A 23,400-nucleotide genomic window follows, 5' to 3' on the forward strand; every position below is an offset into this window, starting at 1 on the left:
TGTACCAAAAATCTTCCTCTTATATACACTCTTTGCATATCTTGTATAAAAGGAAGAGAAAGCATGTCCTTTGCATTTATCCCTGCTTCATACCTAGTTTAACCTCTTAAAAATTTCACTCATGCATTATTGCATCTTTGCTAAAACTAGATGAAGTGGTTCTATTGTCAAAGAGCTTAAAGCTTAACCTTGTAACGAGGATAAGCTACCTTTGTTCCAAAGGTGGATGGTCCTTAAGTCTCTTTGAAATCTTTAAAGGAAAATGCTTAAAATGTTTGCAACATGCTTTCATAAGTGCATAAACTGTCTTGAGCATCACACATATACTATGACACAATGCACTTCTCTTTCTCTATGATATAGACTTGTTCTCATTAACCTAATTATGTGCACTTGGCATTTAAGGCCAAAATATGTATTCCTCTCAAGGCACATATTTAGGGGAAGAAATCTAAATTATATAGAACTATGATCATGCTTAATTGACATATCTCTTGATCATATCTCTTTCATTTTGGTACAAATGCATATATCCTATTATTCCCGTACCATGACTACGACTAATATGTTTCCAAGTATATTACTATGCTAAGTCGTAGATTGAAAGGGAAATGGAGTCTTCGGCGAAGACAAGGCTTCCACTCAACTCTATTGGTATTATCTACCCTTCGCCATCACTCCATACTATCTCTCCACATTGGTATAATCTTTCACTCATATATTATTTACCAAAGGGGGAGACAACTTATAGAATGGGTTCTGATGACTCCGTTTTTGGCGATTCATGCCAAAGGGGGAGAGAGTATTAGCCCAAAGCAAAAGGACCGCACCACCACCCTAATTTTAAAATGAGTTCAATTGAAAATTTCAAATTGGTATCTTATTGTGTTCAAAAGGGGGAGAAAGTAGTATTTCAAAAATCAATATCTTAAAACCCTCTTGAACTCTAAGAGGAGGATTTAATCTAGGGGGAGTTTTGTTTAGTCAAAGAAAAAGCATTTGAAACAGGGGGAGAAATTTCCAAATCTTATGATTCATTTACCTTTGACTATTTACAAAAGACTTTGAAAAAGAATTTCCAAAACATTTGCAAAAACAAAACTTGAGGTGCAAGCATGGTCCAAAAATGTTAAAAACAAAGAAAAGCATCCATGCATATTTTATGAAATGAATATTGGTTTAATTCCAAGCAATCTTTGCACCTATCCTATGCAAACTAGTTCAATTATTCTCTTATATATTTGCTTTGGTTTGTGTTGGCATCAATCACCAAAAAGGGGGAGATTGAAAGGGAAATAGGCTTTAAACCTTTTCCTAAATGATTTTGGTGGTTGAATGTCCAACACAAACAATTGGACTAATTAGTTTGCTCTAGATTACATGTTCTACAGGTGCCAAAGATTCAACTCAAAACCAATAAAAAGAACAAGACAAGGTTCAAAAGAAAGGAGCAAAGAGAAACCAAAGTGCTCCCTGGTATGACGCACCGGACTGTCCGGTGTGCCACCGGACAGTGTCCGGTGCACCACCGGACCGTGTCCGGTGCACCAGGGAGGATTGCCTTCAAACTCTTCACCTTCGGGTTTCTCAGGCGCAGCCCACTATAATTCACCGGACTGTCCGGTGCACCACCGGACAGTGTCCGGTGCTCCAGAGTGAAGCGGCTCTGAACTGGCCAGCTTCGGGAAAGTGGGAGGTCGCTCCGCTAAAATTCACCGGACCGTCCGGTGTACACCGGACCGTCCGGTGTGCCAGCGGAGCAACAGTCATCTGCGCGCAACGATCGACTCTGCAAAGTGTACAGTTGAATTCAGAGTGTCAGAGCAGAAGTCAGAGGGGCACCGGACTGTCCGGTGCCACATGAGGACAAAGCCTCCAACGGTCGACCAGCTCCAATCTCAACGGATAGGATGACGTGGCTGGCGCACCGGACATGTCCGGTGTGCACCGGACTGTCCGGTGCGCCCATCGCCAGCAGCTTCTCCAACGGCTGCAAAATTGGATGGTGGCTATAAATACCACCCCAACCGGCCACTTCAAGGTGTGGGAGCCCAAGCAACATTCAAAGTCATCTAGTTGACATACTCAAGCCCTCCCAACCACATATATTCATTGATCCATCCTATACACAAGATTTAGTCCACTACAACCAACACAAGTGCCACAAAAGAGAGAGCAAGTAATTGAGAGCTACTCAATTGAGTTTAGCCCTAGCGCCTTGTGAGATTCATTGAGAGATAGTGTGTGCTACATCCTTGTGTTCATTTGTGCGTGGAGTATTGACTCCCATCGAATTTCCTCCAAAGTTTTGGAGGCTTGTAAAAGCTAGCAAGAGACACCAAAAAAAAGGTGTGGTGGTCCTTGTGGGATCAAGAGTGATCCTTGAGAAGAAGAAGATCTCACCGATCCTTGTGTGATCGGGGGAGAGAGGGAAAGGGTTGAAAAAGACCTGTCCTTAAGTGGACTCCTCAACGGGGACTAGGCCTTCGAGGGCCGAACCTCGGTAAAACAAATCACCCGTGTCCATTGTGTTTATTGCTTGTGATTTGTTTGCTTTCCTTTGCTCTAAGTTTTCTTGCACCATTATTTGATAACCTCATTTGGTGTTGCTTCAAGTTAAATTCCCATTCAGTGAAGCAACACGTTGCAAGAAAGAACTTGACCTAGTGCTCTTCTCATCTAAGGCTTCTTGCTTTGTTATACTATAACTTATTAGTAGTATTGATTTATCACTTCCGCATTACTTAAGCACAATACTCTTTACAAGCAAGAACTTAGTTTTATACTCCGATATTTGTATATCTTGTTCTAACCACTAATCAAGGGATCTAGTTGGGGGATAAAGTTTTTATTTTCAGGTTTCGCCTATCCACCCCCCCCCCCCTCTAGGCGACTTTCCATACTCCTCTTGACACAAGGAGGCGAGGAGTATAGTTGTGGCTTGGGAATTAAAGTGCCTAATTTGGGCGACCTCGTCCGAGTCGTAGCCTTCTTCCTCCACCTTAGGTACCTGCGCTCCAAACTCAACAATGTCCCAAATGCTTGCATGGAGTGAGGTTAGGTGATGCCTCATTTTATCACTCCTCATACAATAATCCTCACCATCAAAATATGGTGGTTTGCCTAAGGGAACGGAAAGTAAAGGAGAGCGCTTAGAAATACGGGGATAGCGGAGGGGCATCTTAGTATGCTTGGAGTTGTGGTGGTTGGGGGTATTTATAGCCCTCAACCACCAAGTGGTCGTTGGGGAAGGCTATTGTCGATGGGCACACCGGACAGTCTGGTGCGCCACCGGACAGGTACTGTAGGTTGTCCAGTGCGCCACCACGTCACCCAACCGTTAGGGTTCGGGAGCAGTCGACCGTTGGCATTGTTGTCTTCTTGTGGCACCGAACAGTTCGGTGCTACAACAGACACTGTTTTTTGGTGGGGATTCCATTCCAGCTCCTGGAGCTGTTTTTAGCTCCTTGTACCAAGAAGGTGATGCTGTAGCAGCTCCATTCATGGAGCTCCATAAACCATAAAGTGCGCTTTCACGGGGGACAAGTGCATGGTGGAGTTGGAAAAGGGAGCTTCCACGCGCTACATGGACAGGCCCACGACCCACCACACAAAGTCCATTTTCACCCCTAAAGTTCACAAGAAATTAGAAAGAATCTGCCACAACCCCAATTCCTTATCTGCTCGGTTCCTGGCAAAGTTATTGGTTGTCGATAATTTTTATTTTTAAAATTTGAAAAGTACTCAAATATAAAAGAACATCTGCAACCATATAATCAATTTTTACAATACCCAAGGGCATCTTGGACATTGCCCCTCTCAGCTATTTATAAGAGATATCAGAAGCTGTTCAACCAAACGTTTTCTCAAAACAGCCCCAGCATCACCAGATAATATGTTCCAGCATTGAAGCCACAACTCAAGTTGCAACCAAGTATCCAAAAACTAACTACTTCCACTTCCAGCATGGACTTACAATTACAGAATGTTTTCTCTGGTGTTTAGTAATCAGCAGAGAAGTTAATGATTACTTATTTCTGGAAGAAAAGGTAACGACTACAAGACATATACTACTACGTCTCGCAAGAGAACTATAAAAATATACAATAACAATAAACACAATAAAGGAAAATTACCTGGAGAAGGTCCAGTAAACTGCTTTGCTAATTTTCAATCTGAAGGAGATGTGTCCTTATTTCTGAAAAGCTCTCATCTTTGTGAACTGCATACCTTTCCGATCCACCTTCAACTTCTGAAATCTCTTCCAAATTACCACCACCTTCGTACGGAACAACTCGTGACCCTGCTTTGTGGGCAGCCAGCTTGGTCGACCTATCCTCGCTGCCTTTGAAGAGCGTCCTCCTAGACTCCAGTCTATCTCTCACACCACGTCCTTTCAGCAACTTCTCCTCCATCACCACTTTGATTGGGGTAGCATCTAGAGAAACAACAATGTCGACCTTGTAATCACAATTATTTGCTTGGCGCACTTTGTGATACGAAGGCGGTGACAGTTTCTTGTTCCTGATGGATGAAGGACTATTTGTTTTGGTGACACTAGTAGACACATCAGGCAGAGATGATTTGCTTACAGATAATATGCTCTTCCTTGTTGCTGAAGGAATTGAGTTTGAGCCCAACGAAGCAGCTTGATATCACCCATCACTTGCACTCCATGAGTAGTTACAGGATAATTTGTATATAAAAAAGGAATAGGTGTAGCATTTACCCAACTGTTCATCAAGAGTTTATAAGTAAACAACAAGAGACTCTTATTTAGTTCTTTACCTCTTGCAAGGTATAGGAAAAAGATTAGCAGATCTGTACATGTGGAAGTAGTAGAAAGTAGCCAAGTACAGTTAGAACTACGAAGGGGATACCCCTCACCTGTAAGAGAAGGTCTTCGTTGTGACTGGGACGCTGGTGGCAGAGCGGAGGAGCACTCGTCCTCTTCAGCACCCGAGATCTCCTTCCACACCTCAATCATCCGGTTCATCGACTCTCGCACAACCTTGACCTGCATTGAAGAATTTTGTTACTCAACCGGCCAACCCCACAGTCAAGATAAAAAATGCCAAAAATAAGATCCAAATCAAATTGATGACCAACCTTGTCAAACCTTCTGGCCTCGAAGAAGGTGACACAAGAGGATTTGTAGGTCGTGAGAAGATCCGTGTGCTCTAGGGCCAATGCAACAAGCGCCTCCGCCGCAGCCTTCCTCGCTGCCCAATCATCGCTAGCGATTGCATCGCGGAGACACGTGATGGAGGCGGTGACTTCGACATCGATGCCCATGGCCGCGCAGGCGCCGATGAGGGTGATGAGCGCAGGCTTCGCCTTGAAGGCATTGCTGCGAAGTAACTTGAGGAGGTCGTCCGGCTCGTGGAGGAGCGCGTCCGTGAGGGGCCGGAGCGCGGCGGACGCCGAGGCCGCCGCCGCGGCGCATGTAGTGTCGACGAGCGCGGCGCGGATGGAGGAGTCCTGGTCCCGGACGCGGCGGAGAGCGGCGGCGAGGATGCGCGGGACGAGCGGGGCCACGACATCGCGCGGGTGGGACGCCGCGACGAGCGCCAGGGCGCACAGCGTGTGGCGGCGGAGCGGACTCTTGTCGGTGTGTCGCGCGTCCGAGACGGCATGGACGAAGGCCAGGAGGTCGTCCGGCTCGAGCGTGCGCGCGATGGGAATGGAGAGATCCGCGTGCGTGACACGGCAGGGGAAGGGAGAGATCCTGCTGGACGGTAGTGGGATCAGCGTCGCGGGGGCGGCTCATATGGGGCGGGGGCGCGACGATGCCGACGAGAATGGCGGTGGGGTTGCGGACGCGGACGGGTCACGAGGGAGTCGCGGACGGAGGCGGAGTAGCCGTGGTGGACGACCTCGTTACGTCCTTATAGAGTAGTAGTAGATAACTTTTCAACATACTAGCCATCGAACTCGTCAATCCATCCACCTCCCAAAATTGGCTCTCTATCTAGCCAAATTTGGTGGCCACTTCGGCTAGCAAAACCAACTTATTTGGTAGATAATTTGTTTGAGTGATATACTACATATAAAGTTTAATCTTTAAGTAAATTGAAATAGAGAGTTAAAAATAGAGAGACCTTTGTAGATGCTCAACGTTCTTAAAACATTTAAACATACCTTTGTTTAAAAAAACTTGATTTTTCTTCCATAAACCATGTCTGCGAACCCTTAAACACGCTCTCGCGTGGCGCACCCTCGAGGCCTCGACCCTACCTATAGATGTCCAAACGGACCGGGCTCGCCGGGCGGTCCGAAACCCGGCACGAACCCGACACGACACATAGTGAACCGGGCCCGCGCCGGCTCGACCCGGTCACCGGGCCATGCCTGGGTCGAAGGCGTGGCATGGCGGGCTAGGCTCGACACGCCCCGATTTAATTTTTTTTATATTTTTTCATATAAATACATATATTATACTTGAATATCTATACTATACTTAAAGCACCAGTTTCAACGGTCGTCGTGCGTCATTTTTTTTTACAAATAACCCCTCACAGCTATTTCAAATTAATCTGATGCACGTCTATAGATGCCAAACGACGCCCGACACGGGCTAGATGCACGCGGGCCACAACTATGTCACAGACACGTCATGTCGGCCTGCTAACTGTGTCGGACCAGCCCGTTAGCCCGTCGATCCATTTAATTAAATCAGCGTAACGACGCCCGACACAGGCTAGATGCACGCGGGTCACAACTATGGCACATGCACGTCATGCCGGCCTGCTAACTATGTCGGGCCAGCCCATTAGCCCGTCGACCCATTTAATTAAATCAGCGTAAAATGTTAAAAAAATGGTCAGGAGGTGAGATTCGAACCCATACCCTGATGGAAGAAGGGTGGGAGACACTAAGTGAAACTGTCTAACCAGTAGAACATCACGTTAACATGTTTTTAATATTGAATATAAATTGTATATAGATATATATGTTTTTTTTTGTAAAATGAAAAAATAATCGTGTCGGGCCGGGCCAGCACTACGGGCCGAGGCTACAGCCCAAGCACGACACGACGTTCTTTGCTCTTGCAAGCATTATGTCGTTTCTGAGACCATATTGGAGCAATGGACTACATGGTGTTTGAGGTTGCTGAATTGGATGGAGCAGCAATGATTTGTCACACTAACAGCAAAATAAAAGGTTATTTGTTGGTTTTAAACGTTAGTAATTGCTACGAAGTAGCATAATTTATATGGAGCGCATCCAGTTTTTATTGATGCCTGACTTTAGCAATCACTCCATATTTTGATCTATCTTTTTTATAAGTTTGACTTCATGGAACTTATTTTAGAAACTTGATCTCACAAACTTTCTTTTATTTGGTCTTTGTATGATAAAATTATGTTATTTTATAATCTATGTTCATTCAGTCAATCGTTGTGAACTCTCTTCTAACTTCATTGGTCGTGTTGTACCAAGACATATTTGCATGTAGTAAACAATAACATCAGTTAGCCAAATCAAAAAATATATTATACAGATAGCGGAGACAATCAATAAAAAATCTTGAATATTTTTGATATATAGTTTACGTGGGTATTGTTGTAAGCCGTCGCAACGCACGGGCAACTGACTAGTAGAGTATAAAACACAAGAAACACATGTTTTTGTTGGTTATGTGTGTGTAAATAAATGTTTAGAGCTAATAAATATGATTTAAATCCTAAAATGCATATTTTTAGGATATTTTTATCATTTAAACATAATATATTGTTATAGGCCCGTCGGGCCGTGGGCTGGCCCGGCACGATTATTAATCTAGTGGGCTGAGCTTGGACCTCACTTGAGGCCCGTGGGCCTGCACGGCATGGCCCGCTAGCTAATTCGGGCCGGGTTGGCACGGTCCTAACCGTGCCGAGCCTAGCCGTGCTCGGGCCGGATTGACACGGCCCGCCTGTTTGGACACATGTAATCCTACCCGCTCCGCGCTGGCGCACGTGAGCGGCATGCCGTCTCAGATCGGGATCGGCAACACCCACTCCGTCACTCCCCTACAAAGATGTTTTCTCAGTCAAGTCGCCTCCCCCTACTGTAGGCCGCTGCTGCTCCTCTCCTCCCATCTCACCACACACCGCAGCCCCAGCAAGATCGCGCGGAGGCCATGGCGAAGCCCAAGCCTTCCTCCGCCGGCGCCAAGCCGACCGCGGCTGCGCCACCGGTTACAGTGCACTCGGCGCTGGTCACCTACACCTCCATGCTCGCGCTCCTCTCCCTCTGCCCGCCCTTCGTCATCCTCCTGTGAGTGCCCCCCCCCCCCCCCTGCTCCTTTCAAATTTGCAATCGCAGAAACGTTCCTGAACCGCCGCTCGGATCGACCACGAGTCTCGTCTCGGCGCCCCCTAACAATTTCTCTGGAGGGTGAGGACAAATTCGGCTGTTTCGTTGTGTTGATTTTCTCGGCGCCGTGCAGGTGGTACACGATGGTGCACGCGGACGGATCGGTGGTGCGGACTTACGAGCACCTCAGGGATCACGGCGTGCTCGAGGGGCTCAAGGCCATCTGGCCCATGCCCACCCTCGTCGCGTGGAAGATCATCTTCGGCTTCGGGCTCTTCGAGGCCGTCCTACAGCTGCTGCTCCCTGGGAAGCGCTTCGAAGGGCCCATCTCGCCTGCCGGGAACGTGCCGGTCTACAAGGTCTGTGCTGTCACTCCTGGTGTCCGACTCGTGTGAACTTCGTCCCTCCTCTGAGATCGTACTGTTCAATATTGTCCGATTCGTGTCTGTTGTACCTTATATTCGTGCTTTGGTATCTTAATTACTACTAAATACAACAACATTATGTGACTATTGCCTGATTACCTGCTGTGCTGGACTGCTGGTGCACTAGCATGTTTAACTTTTATTGTTGTTCATTGTTATGCTCAATGTATATTTTGTGGTTCATTGGATTTACTGTTCAAAGAAGGCCATGTGTTTAGCACTACTAGCTTTTGCCTTATAGCCTACATTTTATTTAAATATTCCTCTCTTCTTTGTTGTCAGGCAAATGGCTTACAAGCATATGCAGTGACCTTGATAACTTACCTTGGTTTGTGGTGGTAAGGCTATCCTTTTTCATTAGTCAGCCTGCTGTTCGTGTAATTTTAGCTTGGTTCCATTTCTCTTCCCTTTCAAGAGATGTTGAAGGGCATGCATGAAATGAATAAATGTTGGCATTCTATGATTTACCTGCCATCAGCACTCTGTCACACATCTTGGCTATTCATCAATCTTGTAAATAGAGCAAAATAAGGTTCTGGGACCTTTGATCTTCTGGTCATCAAACTGATAATCCTTGTATGTGTGCTTTTAGTTTTTCTATCTTTTTTATAGTCTCAGTTCCTCTTGCATTTCTATGTATCCTTTTGTTATTATAAGCATAGGAACTAATCTAGTTTACTTTATCCCTCCAATTTCTTTTCCAAATTGGTGTGTTGACCCTCCTAAATTGTGTCTGCCGATGTGTCATTTGTTCACAATTAAACCGGCTAACATGAAGAAAGTTCTGTGTCAGGTTCGGTATATTTAACCCTGCAATAGTGTATGATCACTTGGGGGAGATATACTCTGCTCTTGTTTTTGGAAGCTTTGTGTTCTGTATTTTTCTCTACATAAAGGTGAGCTTTGTTAAAAAACAGCTTTGCTTCCCTGAATCATTAGGTACTAGATGTTTCATCTCATTAACATTTTCTTTTCCTTTCTAGGGCCATGTATTTCCATCTTCATCTGACTCTGGATCCTCTGGGAATGTGATAATTGACTTCTACTGGGTAAGCGTTGATAAGTATACACTATATCTGACATTGATAACAAAGTATCTTTGGTGGTCCATGCTTATACAACAACAAAGCCTTTTAGACTCAGGCAAGTTGGGTAGGCTAGAGTTGAAACCTAACAGAAGCCACATACCAAGGTCCAGGCTTGTGGACAGCTATTTTCCATACGCTCCTATTCAAGGCTAAATCTTTGAGTATATTCCATCCTAAGTCTCTGTTTACTACCTCTTCCCATGTATGACACTCAATTTTCCAGGGTATGGAGCTGTACCCTCGGATTGGCAAGTACTTTGATATCAAAGTATTCACCAACTGTCGTTTCGGTATGATGTCCTGGGCTGTTCTTGCCGTAACCTATTGCATAAAGCAGGTCAGAATATTGTAATATCTTCTCTTATGTTAGTTTCACTATTTTTTGTGTTGTTACTCATTGATGTGATGGTGCCGCGGTGGTGTATTACCATGCCAATTTAAAGATGGAAAGTCCATCATATGAGGCAGTTATCCTCTGGACTTACAGTTGTTCCTTGGACACTTTCTGTGCAGTATGAAATGAATGGCAGAGTTGCTGATTCTATGCTTGTGAATACTGCACTTATGTTGATCTATATCACTAAGTTCTTTTGGTGGGAATCTGGATATTGGTGTACTATGGACATTGCTCATGATAGAGGTACACAACTCTATTGCAGGTCTAAGTGAAATAATTTTCTTGCTAAAGGGCATGCAAACCAAATGATCATTTTCTCTACTAGCTATGATTTTTATGTAAATTCTGCACACATGTTCAATTTGTTTCATTTTGAGAAATTTTGTTATTAAAATCAAGTGATATTTCATTTGAAAAGTGTTATCTTCATGTGCGGAAGTACTCACGTGATATAATTGGTCCACTGTTGTCACAAAATATTTTGCACACATGTTCAATTTGTTTCATTTTGAGAAATTTTGTTATTAAAATCAAGTGATATTTCATTTGAAAAGTGTTATCTTCGTGTGCGGAAGTACTCACGTGATATAATTGGTCCACTGTTGTCACAAAACGGTAAAATATGTTGCTCTTCTACCGCCATTTGCATTGAAGAAACAACGGTAACAAGTTAATATACTCTAGGTCTAGGAGGAACTAAGTAGTTTTTTATAAGAGAAATAGGCACTGAAAATTATCTCAACAAGAATTGTGAAATTGGTTTTGTGGGTGTACATTCACAACCACATCCAACCAGGGGCGATTCTAGGGAGGGGCACAGGGGGGCAATGTCCCCCCTAATCTTCTACAAATTCCATAGAAGCTACTAATTTTTTTAGCTAATCACCATATAAATAATGTAAAATACCTCTTAACAGCCCCCCTCAATCTAATTTGTCCCTCTCAATCTTAAATGCTGGCTTCGCCCCTGCATCCAACTGACCTAGGCAAAGTTCCTACATAATAAAACACAGAGGCTTTTCTTAACACATAAAATAGAGCATGTTTTTTTTATCAGGGTTTTCATTACCGGTTCACTTTCTTGTGAGCGCTGCACATAATATTTATGAGCTACAATTACCGGTAGTTGCATATGCAAAACTAGCCTTACCAGAGAAAGGTTTTGATCTCCTTCAGATTGTAAATATTATATATTAAATTAAATGTCTCATAATAAATTGGAAAAAACAATGATGAAAAGGTCTTAGTTATGTAGCCTACTCTATTTTAAAGGTGATGCCTACGTGTCCGGGCTGACCCAACTCGCCTTGGGGACCTAGCATTGTTTCCCAAAACGGTCGTTTAGCCTGTTTGAAGGCTACATGGTGGTATCCTATTTCTATTAGTTGGTCCTATATCCCATTTAAACGACCGTTTTGCTCCTTGAATTGACCATCTAGCCTGAATAATGGTTAAACTATAGGTGACCGATTGTTTACAGTTTAAGAAAACACTAGTGTTAGCGCTCGGGGAAGGTCATATCCTCGACAGCCGCCAAGACACGTTCAAGGATCTCGACTCAGGAGACTGACTTTGGGGGCCACCATGGAGAGACCAAGGCTCCTAGGGCCCGTGGCCTGAGGACCTACCTTGGTGATGATTACGGAGGGGCCAGACTCTGAGTCGATTCATACATGGGGATCCCTGAGACTAAGTCATCAGGACAACATCCTGTGACATGCAAACATTAGCCCCTAGGGCACTCACGGTATAAGCCCTCGGGTCCCCTCGCGCCTTAGGGCATCTGATGGTGGTATAAGCCCTTCGGGTCCCTCGCACTTTGGGGCACCTAACGGTATAAGCCTTTAGCACCCCTCGCACCCCGAGGCACCTAACATTATAAGCCCTCGGGGCCCCTCGCGCTTCAAGGCATCTGACAGTATAAGCTTATGAAAGTAGCCTGAAATTTCTCACCAAAAACTTGAATTCAAGTCAAATAAACAGTTGCACTGGTGCAAACCGGTTCAACAGGAAAAACCCGGTTGACCCACCTTGAACCATCTCAACTGTGATTTAGACTAACAAATCGAGAACGACGCCGAGAATAATGAGAGATTCTTTTCTAAGACAAATTCAAGAGTCGATCTACGAGAATAAGTGGTGGAATGAATGGAAACAAGTTTCCAAACTCCACACACTAGAGATACTACGAAATCTTGCTTACATAGATGTAAGAACTTAAGAACACAACAAGAACACAAGAACACACAGATTTATCCCGAGGTTCGGTTACACCACGAAGGTGCCCTACTCCCCATTGAGGAGCCCACAAAAGCCCAGGTATTTTCCAACCCTAATCCTCCACACGCCGATTAGCAAGGTCAAGGCAATCTCTTTCTCAACTTTCTCAACCAGTGGGTAATACAAACTTCTTGGGATCGTCCACAATTTTGGAGACCCCCAAGCAACCTCACACTGTCAAGGAACACGAAGGTTCCAAGAGCAACAAATCCACACAAGATTGAAGTTTGCAACAAGCTAAAAAAAGTGAGAGGGGAGAGAGTGAGGAAATCCACAACGAGTTCACCAACTTCACCTCACACCAAGGATCCTCCAATAGATTGAAGAGGATGAGATTTGGGGTGAGAGGGAGTGAATGCACTTGTTTGAGAGTAGGTCAATGGTAAATTCATGAGAGGGTGAAGAAGTGAATGAGGAGAGAGAGCCTAAGGGGTATATAAAGGACACTGAAAAGCTGCTGACCGTTTGGCTTTCCAGCGCAAAACTCGGTTCAATTGGCTTTTAGCAGAGCTGAACTCGGTCCAAGATCCTTGATGAGTAGCAAGGTGGACCAGCTCAAACTCGGTTCAACCGAGAAAAATCTCGGTTGAATCGGGATCGACCATAGAGGTTCTCGGTCGACTCCCTTACTGAGCACATGACTCAACAGGGCCAAACATGGTTGAACCAGGAATAATTCCGGTTGAACCGAGATCGACCAGAGGTTCTCGGCCGATTTCCCTGCTGAGCAATGCAGTCAGCCGACCCTACTAGGTTGAACCAGCCCAAAAGCCGGTTGAACCGAGTTTTACCAGTGAACTCCACTAAGCCTCGCTGAGATGCCCCTGAGGGCTTGTACCACTTGGCACTTCTTAGGGAATTCTCTAGCCAAAGAAGTATAGGGACCAAGCTGAGCACAAGATCAACCAAATCTCAATTTTATAAAAGGATTTTGAATAGAGGAAGACTTTTGAGCTTATTGCATCAATCAATACCTTGCAGATCCCTCTTGGTTGTACGGTGGATCCTATAACTCAAAGACATATAGATATTAGAACTATTCATGAGTGGAACCACATGTTTCTTGTAAGCGAGATACGGGCATACAAGCCACTTGATATCATTAAGCTCCTTCAAATTTGCATTTCAATAGCACCTGCGCTTTCTTTTATTTTACATATACTGAGCACAAGCTAGGAGCAAACTTGTTAGAGTTTTTGTTTGTTTAGACACACGATCACTAAAACCCTCTTAGAGGTTGATTGCACATACAACTTCCTAGACCCCTCGCGCTTCGAGACACCTGCTAGTATAAGCCTCTGGACCCCTCGTGCCCTAGGGCACCTAAAAGGTATACGTTGTTGGGCCCCTCGCACCCTAGGGCACTTGATGGTATAAGCCCTATGACCCCTCGCGCCTCGGGGACCTGATGGTGTAGGCCCTCAGGGCCCCTCACGTCCTAGGGTAGTAAAGAGGGTCTTCAGTGCAGATCGGCTCCCGAACACTTGCTACACTTAGTTTATCAAGGCCCTTAAAGTTCTAGACCTCATAAGCTAGGTCTCGTGCCCTTTGGGTCTCTGGGGTCCCCCAGAGGAGCCGAGGGCTTAGGTTGGCTAAGCATGATCCTATCTCAAGGCAGAAGGATGTGGCGGACCGACCGATGGCAGTGCGGCCCCAGTGCATGGACCCCACATCTAAGGCTTGAAAAATATCCCTTAATGATAGCTTAATGGATAAGTCTTAGGTACAACACATTTAATATGTGATGGGAGATATTACGGGTCTGACTTAGGCCCTGTTTGGTTCCTTTAGTCACTAGACTAAATTTTAGTTACTAAAGTTTAGGGGATGTTTGGTTTGTAGGGACTAATGTTTAGTCCCATCATTTTATTCCATTTTAAACTCTAAATTGCCAAATTTAGAAACTAGAATAAAGTTTTAGTTTCTATATTTAGCAATTTTGCAACTAAAATGGAATAAATTGTAGAGACTAAAAATTAGTCCCTAGAAACCAAACACCCTCTTAGTCGCTAAAGTACACCGTTTGGGTCCAGTGACTAAACCGGACTAAGGAGCATTAATTGCTATGAATAATGGCTATTTTATCCCTATTAATTAATGGATGTTTGCTATAAGAAGAAAGTGGAGAGGGTAAATAAGGTAAAAATACTACTTTAGTCCCTTTTAGTCACCTCCTTGGTGACTAAAGAACTAAAGTTTAGTCACCCCATTTTAGTTACCATGTTTGCTTCTTTAGGGACTAAAAGTGACTAAACTTTAGTCACAACTTTAGTCACCCCAAACCAAACAGGGTCTTAGCGTACTGGCACATGACTAAACTACACGTGTGCATGCATGATGTACCAGGAAAAGTAATAAAGTACAATGGGCTATACCTGTAGCCAATCGCCACAGGCCAGTAGGTTATCATACCTACCATGTAGTCGATATGACAGTCACCTCAGGAAGGGATTACTGCAATGTGTCTCGTATACCATATTAATGTGATACACGACATTACTAGCACGCCTCCACCTTGGCATGCCCTCAGGGACAGGTGTACTTGATGCCTCTTGCAAACATACCCTTACATTTATGGCCACGTCTGGTCAGGCAATCCTGCCTGCTGTAGGAGATGGGAAAACCCCTATATTCCCATGGGGAGTCGAAACCATGATCTGAGGAGTGCTACACATCTAACCAACTCAGCTAGAGGCCCTATAGCTTTTGATTTACAAAGTGCTCTTTACTTTCCTCTATATTTTATTATCTATATATTTTAATATTATTATTTGTCTGACATGGTCTTTCACCAGCTGGTTTCTATATCTGCTGGGGATGCTTGGTATGGGTTCCATCCATATATACTTCCCCTGGAATGTACCTTGTAAACCACCCTTTGAATTTGGGCCCCCAGGTTCTTTCCAAATGCCTTCCTTTTGTTATGATTTGGTTTGTATAATGTAGTACCTTGATATGCTGTTTGCTTTCTATCCACTGCATATTTACTAGCTTAGTCCCAGACTCCCAGTGGATTAATATTTGTTTTCTGCAAATCCTTATGCAGCTAGCACTCTCAATTCTTCTAGCTGGAATGTTGTGCATATACATAAACTATGATTGTGACCGTCAGCGCCAAGAATTTCGACGGACGAATGGGAAATGCTCGGTCTGGGGCAAGGCTCCATCTAAGGTTGGAATACTTAAGATACAATCGGTTTCAAATTAACTGGCTGTATTCTCACACCAGGACCACTCTGATGAAAAAATTTCAGATTGTTGCCTCTTATCAGACTACAAAGGGAGAAACTAAAACCAGTCTTCTCTTGACTTCTGGATGGTGAGTTAGAGATTCTTTATATGGTTCATAGAAAATTGTGCAACCATGTGTTTCTCGAGAAAAGTTATGAGCTGTTGACATGAACTTCATTTTCCGTTTTAACAGGTGGGGCTTGTCACGTCACTTCCACTATGTCCCAGAGATACTATCTGCATTTTTCTGGACTGTTCCAGCTCTTTTCAATCACGTAAGATTGTCCATATTGTGATACATGGCAAGTTTAGTGAGGATCGCCGTAACTTGGTCCTTCTGTGTTTGCAGTTCCTACCATACTTCTACGTGATCTTTCTGACTATATTATTGTTTGACCGAGCAAAGAGGGATGATGACCGGTGCTCATCAAAGTAAGTATTACAACTGGTAAATGAATCAGTTGAGAATATTTACCCTTTGTGATTAGCATTGTCACTAGATCCTGCTGTTAAGCGCTTATTTTTGGAGTAATCATGTAAGTACATTCTATTAAAAAAAGAGATAATTCTTGTAGTACTACCTCCTGTCATAGATACTTGACACTTTGACTAACATCCAGTCAAACTTTTGGAACTTCCAACCGTCAATACTCTAGGTTATATATATGTGGAAACACACATCGTATTTCATGTTTGTCTTGAAAATGATTTCATATAATTATTAGGTAGTAGTGCTACAACTACATTATAATACTCTCTCTGTCCCATTATATTATTTGTTTTAGCCCGTTCTTTTTTTGTCCATATTCAAATAGGTAACAATAAATCTAGACATATATATAATACACAGACATCAAATATTGTATGAATCCATTAACATTCTAAACCGAATACTATTTTGGGACAGAGGGAGTAGAAAATAGTGATCAAAGTTGGACTCGACAACCCTAAAAATCAACAATTTAATTTTTTTTGGTTAGAGGTAGTACTTAAGCTACAAAACTCAACACTTCGATGTCCCTAATGCATAATCTGATGTGAGCTACATGTGTAAATGCAGGTACGGGAAGTACTGGAAGATTTACTGCAACAAAGTACCATACAGAGTCATTCCTGGCATTTACTGAGCATCTCGAGTTCTGGACGACTCTTGATATTAAGCTCAACAGATGCCACGATATCCAGTCTTCATACCGATTTGCTACTGATTGTGTAATGTCGCTGGTAGGCTTGGGCTGTACGCAGTATTAGGTGTAGGCAACTTGGCTTTTGGCATTTACCTTGTATGTGTCGTGTATCTAGGGCTGGGGCTTGCTCCTTCAGTTGTTAGACAGTAGGGGGTAATCTCAGGGGTGCAATGTACTCCCTCCGTCCTAAAATAAAAGCATATCTAGTATTTAAATTTTGTTTCAAATAAAAATGCACAATGAACTATCATATCGTGTAACGATGTGTTTGATTGTGGGACAAACTAGCTGGAGATGGGATGGTGGATTTGAAGGATATGAAAGGATCATGATGCTGAAGAGGAAGGGTGAATTGAGTTTCTCTAAATTTCTTGCGAAAGATTAAACTCTAATCTCAATCCTATCTTCACCCTACAATCTAACTGGATCACAAGAAGCTAAGCACACTAGAACAACTCTAAACTACCATGGCAATCATTAGAAATATAAATGCTTGAAGTAAATGTGGAATGTAAAGCAAGGGTCTAGAAAACTAAAAAATTTTCGAGGTATTGAAGAGTCGGTACTCTTCACTGATCCTTGTTGCAGCACTCTCACTAGTTCTCGTAAGAACTAAGTGCTCGCTACGAGCTGATTTTTCTCCTTTCATGTACGACAAATCACTCAGTCGTTTATAACATCAAGCTGGTTCACCAACAAGCTCACTAGGGTGATCACCGTGCTCCAATTGACACCAAGTCGTCTAGGTGATGCCGATCATGAGTAACAAGTTCTAGACTTTTACTTGACCATGGCAAGTTTAACATGTGTGGTATATGTTCTAAGTGGCTCTTTTTTACACTAATGAGGTCCAAATCACAGGATTATGAAATTGCTAATTGCCTCACTATGCAAAGGGTTTCCTAATCTCTCATAATGAATGTTATGTTGTTGGAGTAGGCAAGACAAATGAATGAGGTTGTTGGAGGGATATACATATCCACCCACCAAAAACTACTCGTTACTATTCCACTCAGTTTGCGATGTCACTGGACCAGTCCTGTGGTCAACAGTGTGCCACTAGACCTCTAAGTGACATCATCTAACGGCTAGTTCTGGCAACTAGTCGTTATAGTACTAGGGTCCGGTGCGCTAGGTGTGCACACCATACTAGCCCATTGCACATGAATCTGCTATGTTAGGTTTGCATTGGCTCTGCATAACCAGTCTGATGCCACACTGGATAGGTTCAATGTGCACGCTCCAACTGTGCCAAAAACATGTTCACTGTGTAACCGATCCTGTAGCACATCAAACCGGTTTGGCGCCTGTTGTTGGTTTATGCACAAAAACAGGGCCTCTGCGAAGTCGATCTGGTGTCCACTTGGTTTTTCTTCTAAGTGTGTTTTTATTTGGTTTTCTCTGCAAACTTTTTGTGGGATCTCATGAGTTTCCGCATTAGTTTTATGCAAGTGTGCAGCACCACCCTAAACTAGACATGCATAGGTCAAGCTACTCATCTATAACCTCTCTTTATAGTATGACTGTGAAAGTCGCCTAGAGGGGGGTGAATAGGTGGGATCTGAAATTTACAACTTTAAACACACACTACAAGCCGGGGTTAGCGTTAGAACAAATATTGAGTCCGGGAGAGAGGGGAAAACAAATCAACCAAGAAATAAAGCGGATGGACACGGTGATTTGTTTTACCGAGGTTCGGTTCTAAAGAACCTAGTCCCCGTTGAGGTGGTCACAAAGACCGGGTCTCTTTCAACCCTTTCCCTCTCTCAAACGGTCACTTAGACCGAGTGAGCTTTCTTCTTTACTTCTCACGGGTCACTTAGACCCCGCAAGGACCACCACACAATTGGTGTCTCTTGCCTTGCTTACAAAGCACTTGAGAGTAACAAGGAAAAGAAAAGAAAGCCAACCAAGCAAACAAGAGCAACAAGAAATACAAGTGATCCTATCACAGCCCTAATGCGCTAGAGTTGAATTCGGGACTTTGAGTGGATCGATCACTTGATTTGTGTCTTGGAGTGAAGTCTATTGCTCTTGTATTGAATGCAATGTGTGGAATGCTAGGATGGTTGGAGTGGAGGTGGTGAGAGCACCTAGAGGGGGGGGGGGGGTGAATAGGTGATCTTGTGAAACTTGAAAACTTAAGCCACAAAACTTGGTTAATCCTTAGCACAATAATTGCCAAGTGGCTAGAGAGGAGTCAAAACACAATAACCACAATAAATCAATCACAGAGATGGCACGTTGGTTATCCCGTGGTTCGGCCAAGACCAACGCTTGCCTACTCCACGTTGTGGCGTCCCAACGGACGAGGGTTGCAATCAACCCCTCTCAAGCGGTCCAAAGACCCACTTGAATACCACGGTGTTTTGCTTGCTTTTTCTCAATCCCTTTTGCGAGGAATCTCCACCACTTGGAGTCTCTCGCCCTTACACTTGAAGTTCACAAAGAAACACGGAGTAAGGGAGGGAAGCAACACACACAAATCCACAGCAAAATGTGCACGCACACGGCCAAGAATCGAGCTCAAAAGACTATCTCAAAGTTCTTACTAGAACGGAGCTCGAATCACTCAGAATGACAAACGAATGCGCAAAGACTGAGTGTGGATGATCAAGAATGCTCTAAGGTTGCTTCGTGTTCTCCTCCATGCGCCTAGGGGTCCCTTTTATAGCCCCAAGGTAGCTAGAAGCCGTTGAGAACATTCCAGGAAGGCAGTTCTTGCCTTCTGTCGCCTGGCGCACCGGACAGTCCGGTGCACACCGGACACAGTCCGATGCCCGATTTCTTTCCTTAAACGGTGCAGCCGACCGTTGGCAGCCAGAGAGCCGTTGGCGCACCGGACATGTCCGGTGCACACCGGACAGTCCGGTGCCCTCTTCTAGCCGTTGGCTCGGCCATGTGTCCCGCGCAGATCGCGCGGCCGACCGTTGGCCCGACCGACCGTTGGCTCACCGGACAGTCCGGTGCACACCGGACAGTCCGGTGAATTATAGCCGTACGTCGCCGGTGAATTCCCGAGAGCGGCCACTTCGCTCGAACCAGCCTGGCGCACCGGACACTGTCCGGTGCACCACCGGACAGTCCGGTGAACCACCGGACAGTCCGGTGCTCCCAGACTGAGCAGATTCTTGGCTGCTTGAGCCAAGACATTTTCAATTGGATTTTTCCTGTTTCCAGCACTTAGACACAACACATTAGTCTTTAAAACAATGTACTAAGTCTGAGAAACATACCTTTATCCTTGATTTGTACTTTGTCCACCATTTTACACTTAGGCACTTGTGTTGGACACTAAATCACCAAAATACTTAGAAATGGCCCAAGGGCACATTTCCCTTTCAATCTCCCCCTTTTTGGTGATTTATGCCAACACAATATAAAGCAAGTAGAACAAGTATAAAATCAATTTAACTAAGAACTCAAAGTTGTTTTGAATCAAATTTGACATATATAGATCACTCTATGCCACCACTTGGTTTGTTTTTGCAAATCAAACTCAAATTCCTATCTCTAAGTCAAATCCACTTGTAGAGACATGAAGAGAGGTTTTCCAAAGAACTTTGATCAAGAATTTCAAAAACTCCCCCTTTTTCCCATAATCAACACTTCTCCCCACAAGAGGACAACTTTTGACATAAGAGACACTAAAAAAGTTTTGCCAAACCAAAAGCTCTAATCTACTATTTTCAAAATTTCTCAAGTGATAGCTGATCCATCTATTGCTTTGGCCCTTTATTTTCTCCCCCTTTGGCATCAAACACCAAAACGGGATCAATCTTGGCCCTTTAACCCCATTGCCTCACCAAAATCTTCAACTAAGAGCAAATAGGCAATAAGAGTATAAAGATGAACTTGGAAAAGTTACTCTTTTCATCGGAGTGCAGTGGAAGTCTTGCATGGTCCAAGTCCACCATTTCCCTTTCAATCCTCCTTTGAGACTAAAACAACCAAACTCAAGTACATGGTTAGTCTCAAAGGGTCAAGTTGTAGTACAGCTCCCCCTAAATATGTGCATCACTTGCAAAAAGGACTTGTGAGGTCCAGGGAGTGTTTGTACAACTTGAGCACCACAATAAGCAACAAAATGCATAAGGAAGATGATCAAAGGCATAAACACATGTATGCTATAAATCAATCCAGGTTCCGCGAATCTAAGACATTTAGCTCACTACGCAACCTGCAAAAGGTCTTCTCATCTAGAGGCTTAGTGAAGATATCGGCTAGCTGGTTCTCGGTGCTAACATGAAACACTTCGATATCTCCCTTTTGCTGGTGGTCTCTCAAAAAGTGATGCCGGATGTCAATGTGCTTTGTGCGGCTGTGTTCAACAGGATTTTCCGCCATGCGGATAGCACTCTCATTATCACATAGGAGTGGGACTTTGCTCAGATTGTAGCCAAAGTCCCTGAGGGTTTGCCTCATCCAAAGTAGTTGCGCGCAACACTGTCCTGCGGCAACGTACTCGGCCTCAGCGGTGGATAGGGCAACGGAAGTTTGTTTCTTAGAGTTCCATGACACCAGGGACCTTCCTAAGAATTGGCACGTCCCCGATGTACTCTTCCTATCGACCTTACATCCAGCATAGTCGGAATCTGAATATCCAATCAAGTCAAAGGTAGACCCCTTTGGATACCAGAGCCCGAAGCAAGGCGTAGCAACTAAATATCTAAGGATTCACTTCACTGCTACTAAGTGACACTCCTTAGGATCGGATTGAAATCTAGCACACATGCATACACTAAGCATAATATCCGGTCTACTAGCACATAAGTAAAGTAACGACCCTATCATTGACCGGTATGCCTTTTGATCAACGGACTTACCACCTTTGTTGAGGTCGGTGTGTCCGTCGGTCCCCATCGGAGTCTTTGCGGGCTTGGCATCCTTCATCCCAAACCGCTTCAGCAAGTCTTGCGTGTACTTTGTTTGAGAGATGAAGGTGCCGTCCTTGAGTTGCTTCACTTGGAACCCAAGGAAGTAGTTCAACTCGCCCATCATTGACATCTCGAATTTCTGCGTCATCACCCTGCTAAACTCTTCACAAGACTTTTTATTAGTAGAACCAAATATTATGTCATCGACATAAATTTGGCACACAAAAAGATCACCATCACAAGTCTTAGTGAAAAGAGTTGGATCGGCTTTCCCAACTTTGAAAGCATTTGCAATTAAAAAGTCTCTAAGGCATTCATACCATGCTCTTGGGGCTTGCTTAAGTCCATAGAGCGCCTTAGAGAGCTTACACACGTGGTCGGGGTACCGTTCATCCTCGAAGCCAGGGGGTTGCTCCATGTACACCTCCTCCTTGATTGGCCCATTGAGGAAAGTGCTCTTCACATCCATTTGGAACAACCTGAAAGAATGGTGAGCGGCATATGCTAGCAAAATACGAATGGACTCTAGCCTAGCCACAGGAGCAAAAGTCTCCTCAAAGTCCAAACCTGCGACTTGGGCATAACCTTTTGCCACAAGTCGAGCCTTGTTTCTCGTCACCACTCCGTGCTCGTCTTGTTTGTTGCGGAACACCCACTTGGTTCCCACAACATTTTGCTTAGGACGAGGCACCAGTGTCCAAACTTCATTCCTCTTGAAGTTGTTGAGCTCCTCTTGCATGGCCAATACCCAGTCCGGATCTAGCAAGGCCTCTTCTACCCTGAAAGGCTCAATGAAGAGACAAAGGAGTAATGCTCACAAAAATTAACTAATCGAGATCGAGTAGTTACTCCCTTGCTAATATCACCCAGAATTTGGTCAACGGGATGATCCCTTTGAATCATCGCTCGAACTTGTGTTGGAGGTGCCGGTTGCGCTTCTTCCTCCATAACTTGATCATCTTGTGCTCCCCCTTGATCACATGCCTCCTGTTCATCATCTTGAGTTGGGGGATGCACCATTGTTGAGGAAGAAGGTTGATCTTGCTCCTTTTGGTCCTGTGGTCGTATATCTCCAATCACCATGGTTCGTATAGCGGCCGTCGGAACATCTTCTTCATCTACATCATCAAGATCAACAACTTGCTCTCTTGGAGAGCCATTAGTCTCATCAAATACAACGTCGCTAGAGGCTTCAACCAAACCCGATGATTTGTTGAAGACCCTATACGCCTTTGTATTTGAATCATATCCTAACAAAAACCCTTCTACAGCTTTGGGAGCAAACTTAGAATTTCTACCCTTCTTCACTAGAATGTAGCATTTGCTCCCAAATACACGAAAGTAAGATACATTGGGTTTGTTACCGGTTAGAAGCTCATACGACGTCTTCTTGAGGAGGCGGTGAAGGTAGACCCTGTTGATGGTGTGGCAAGCCGTGTTTACGGCTTCCGACCAAAAGCACTCGGGGGTTTTGAACTCTCCAAGCATCGTCCTCGCCATATCGATTAGCGTCCTGTTCTTCCTCTCTACCACACCATTTTGCTGTGGTGTGTAGGGAGCGGAGAACTCGTGCTTGATCCCTTCCTCCTCAAGGTACTCCTCCACTTGAAGGTT

At 44.3% G+C, this 23,400-nt stretch overlaps 1 protein-coding gene and 1 pseudogene across 1 annotated transcript; one reads left to right on the top strand and one right to left on the bottom strand.

The window, feature by feature from the left end:
* Positions 1-3,949: 3,949 nt before the first annotated feature.
* Positions 3,950-7,833, bottom strand: LOC103628625 (TORTIFOLIA1-like protein 4; annotated as a pseudogene).
* Positions 7,834-8,050: 217 nt separating this feature from the next.
* Positions 8,051-17,136, top strand: LOC100282098 (uncharacterized). Its single transcript, NM_001155011.1, is given in 13 exon segments — positions 8,051-8,262; positions 8,435-8,660; positions 9,009-9,064; positions 9,520-9,622; positions 9,710-9,775; positions 10,038-10,151; positions 10,328-10,454; positions 15,287-15,387; positions 15,538-15,663; positions 15,746-15,810; positions 15,916-15,997; positions 16,072-16,154; positions 16,783-17,136. Coding segments are annotated over 13 exon segments (1,353 nt in total). The 5' UTR covers positions 8,051-8,125; the 3' UTR covers positions 16,850-17,136.
* Positions 17,137-23,400: the final 6,264 nt, after the last annotated feature.

The sequence above is a fragment of the Zea mays genome, chromosome 5 (assembly GCF_902167145.1).
Source record: "Zea mays cultivar B73 chromosome 5, Zm-B73-REFERENCE-NAM-5.0, whole genome shotgun sequence".
NCBI lineage: Eukaryota > Viridiplantae > Streptophyta > Magnoliopsida > Poales > Poaceae > Zea > Zea mays.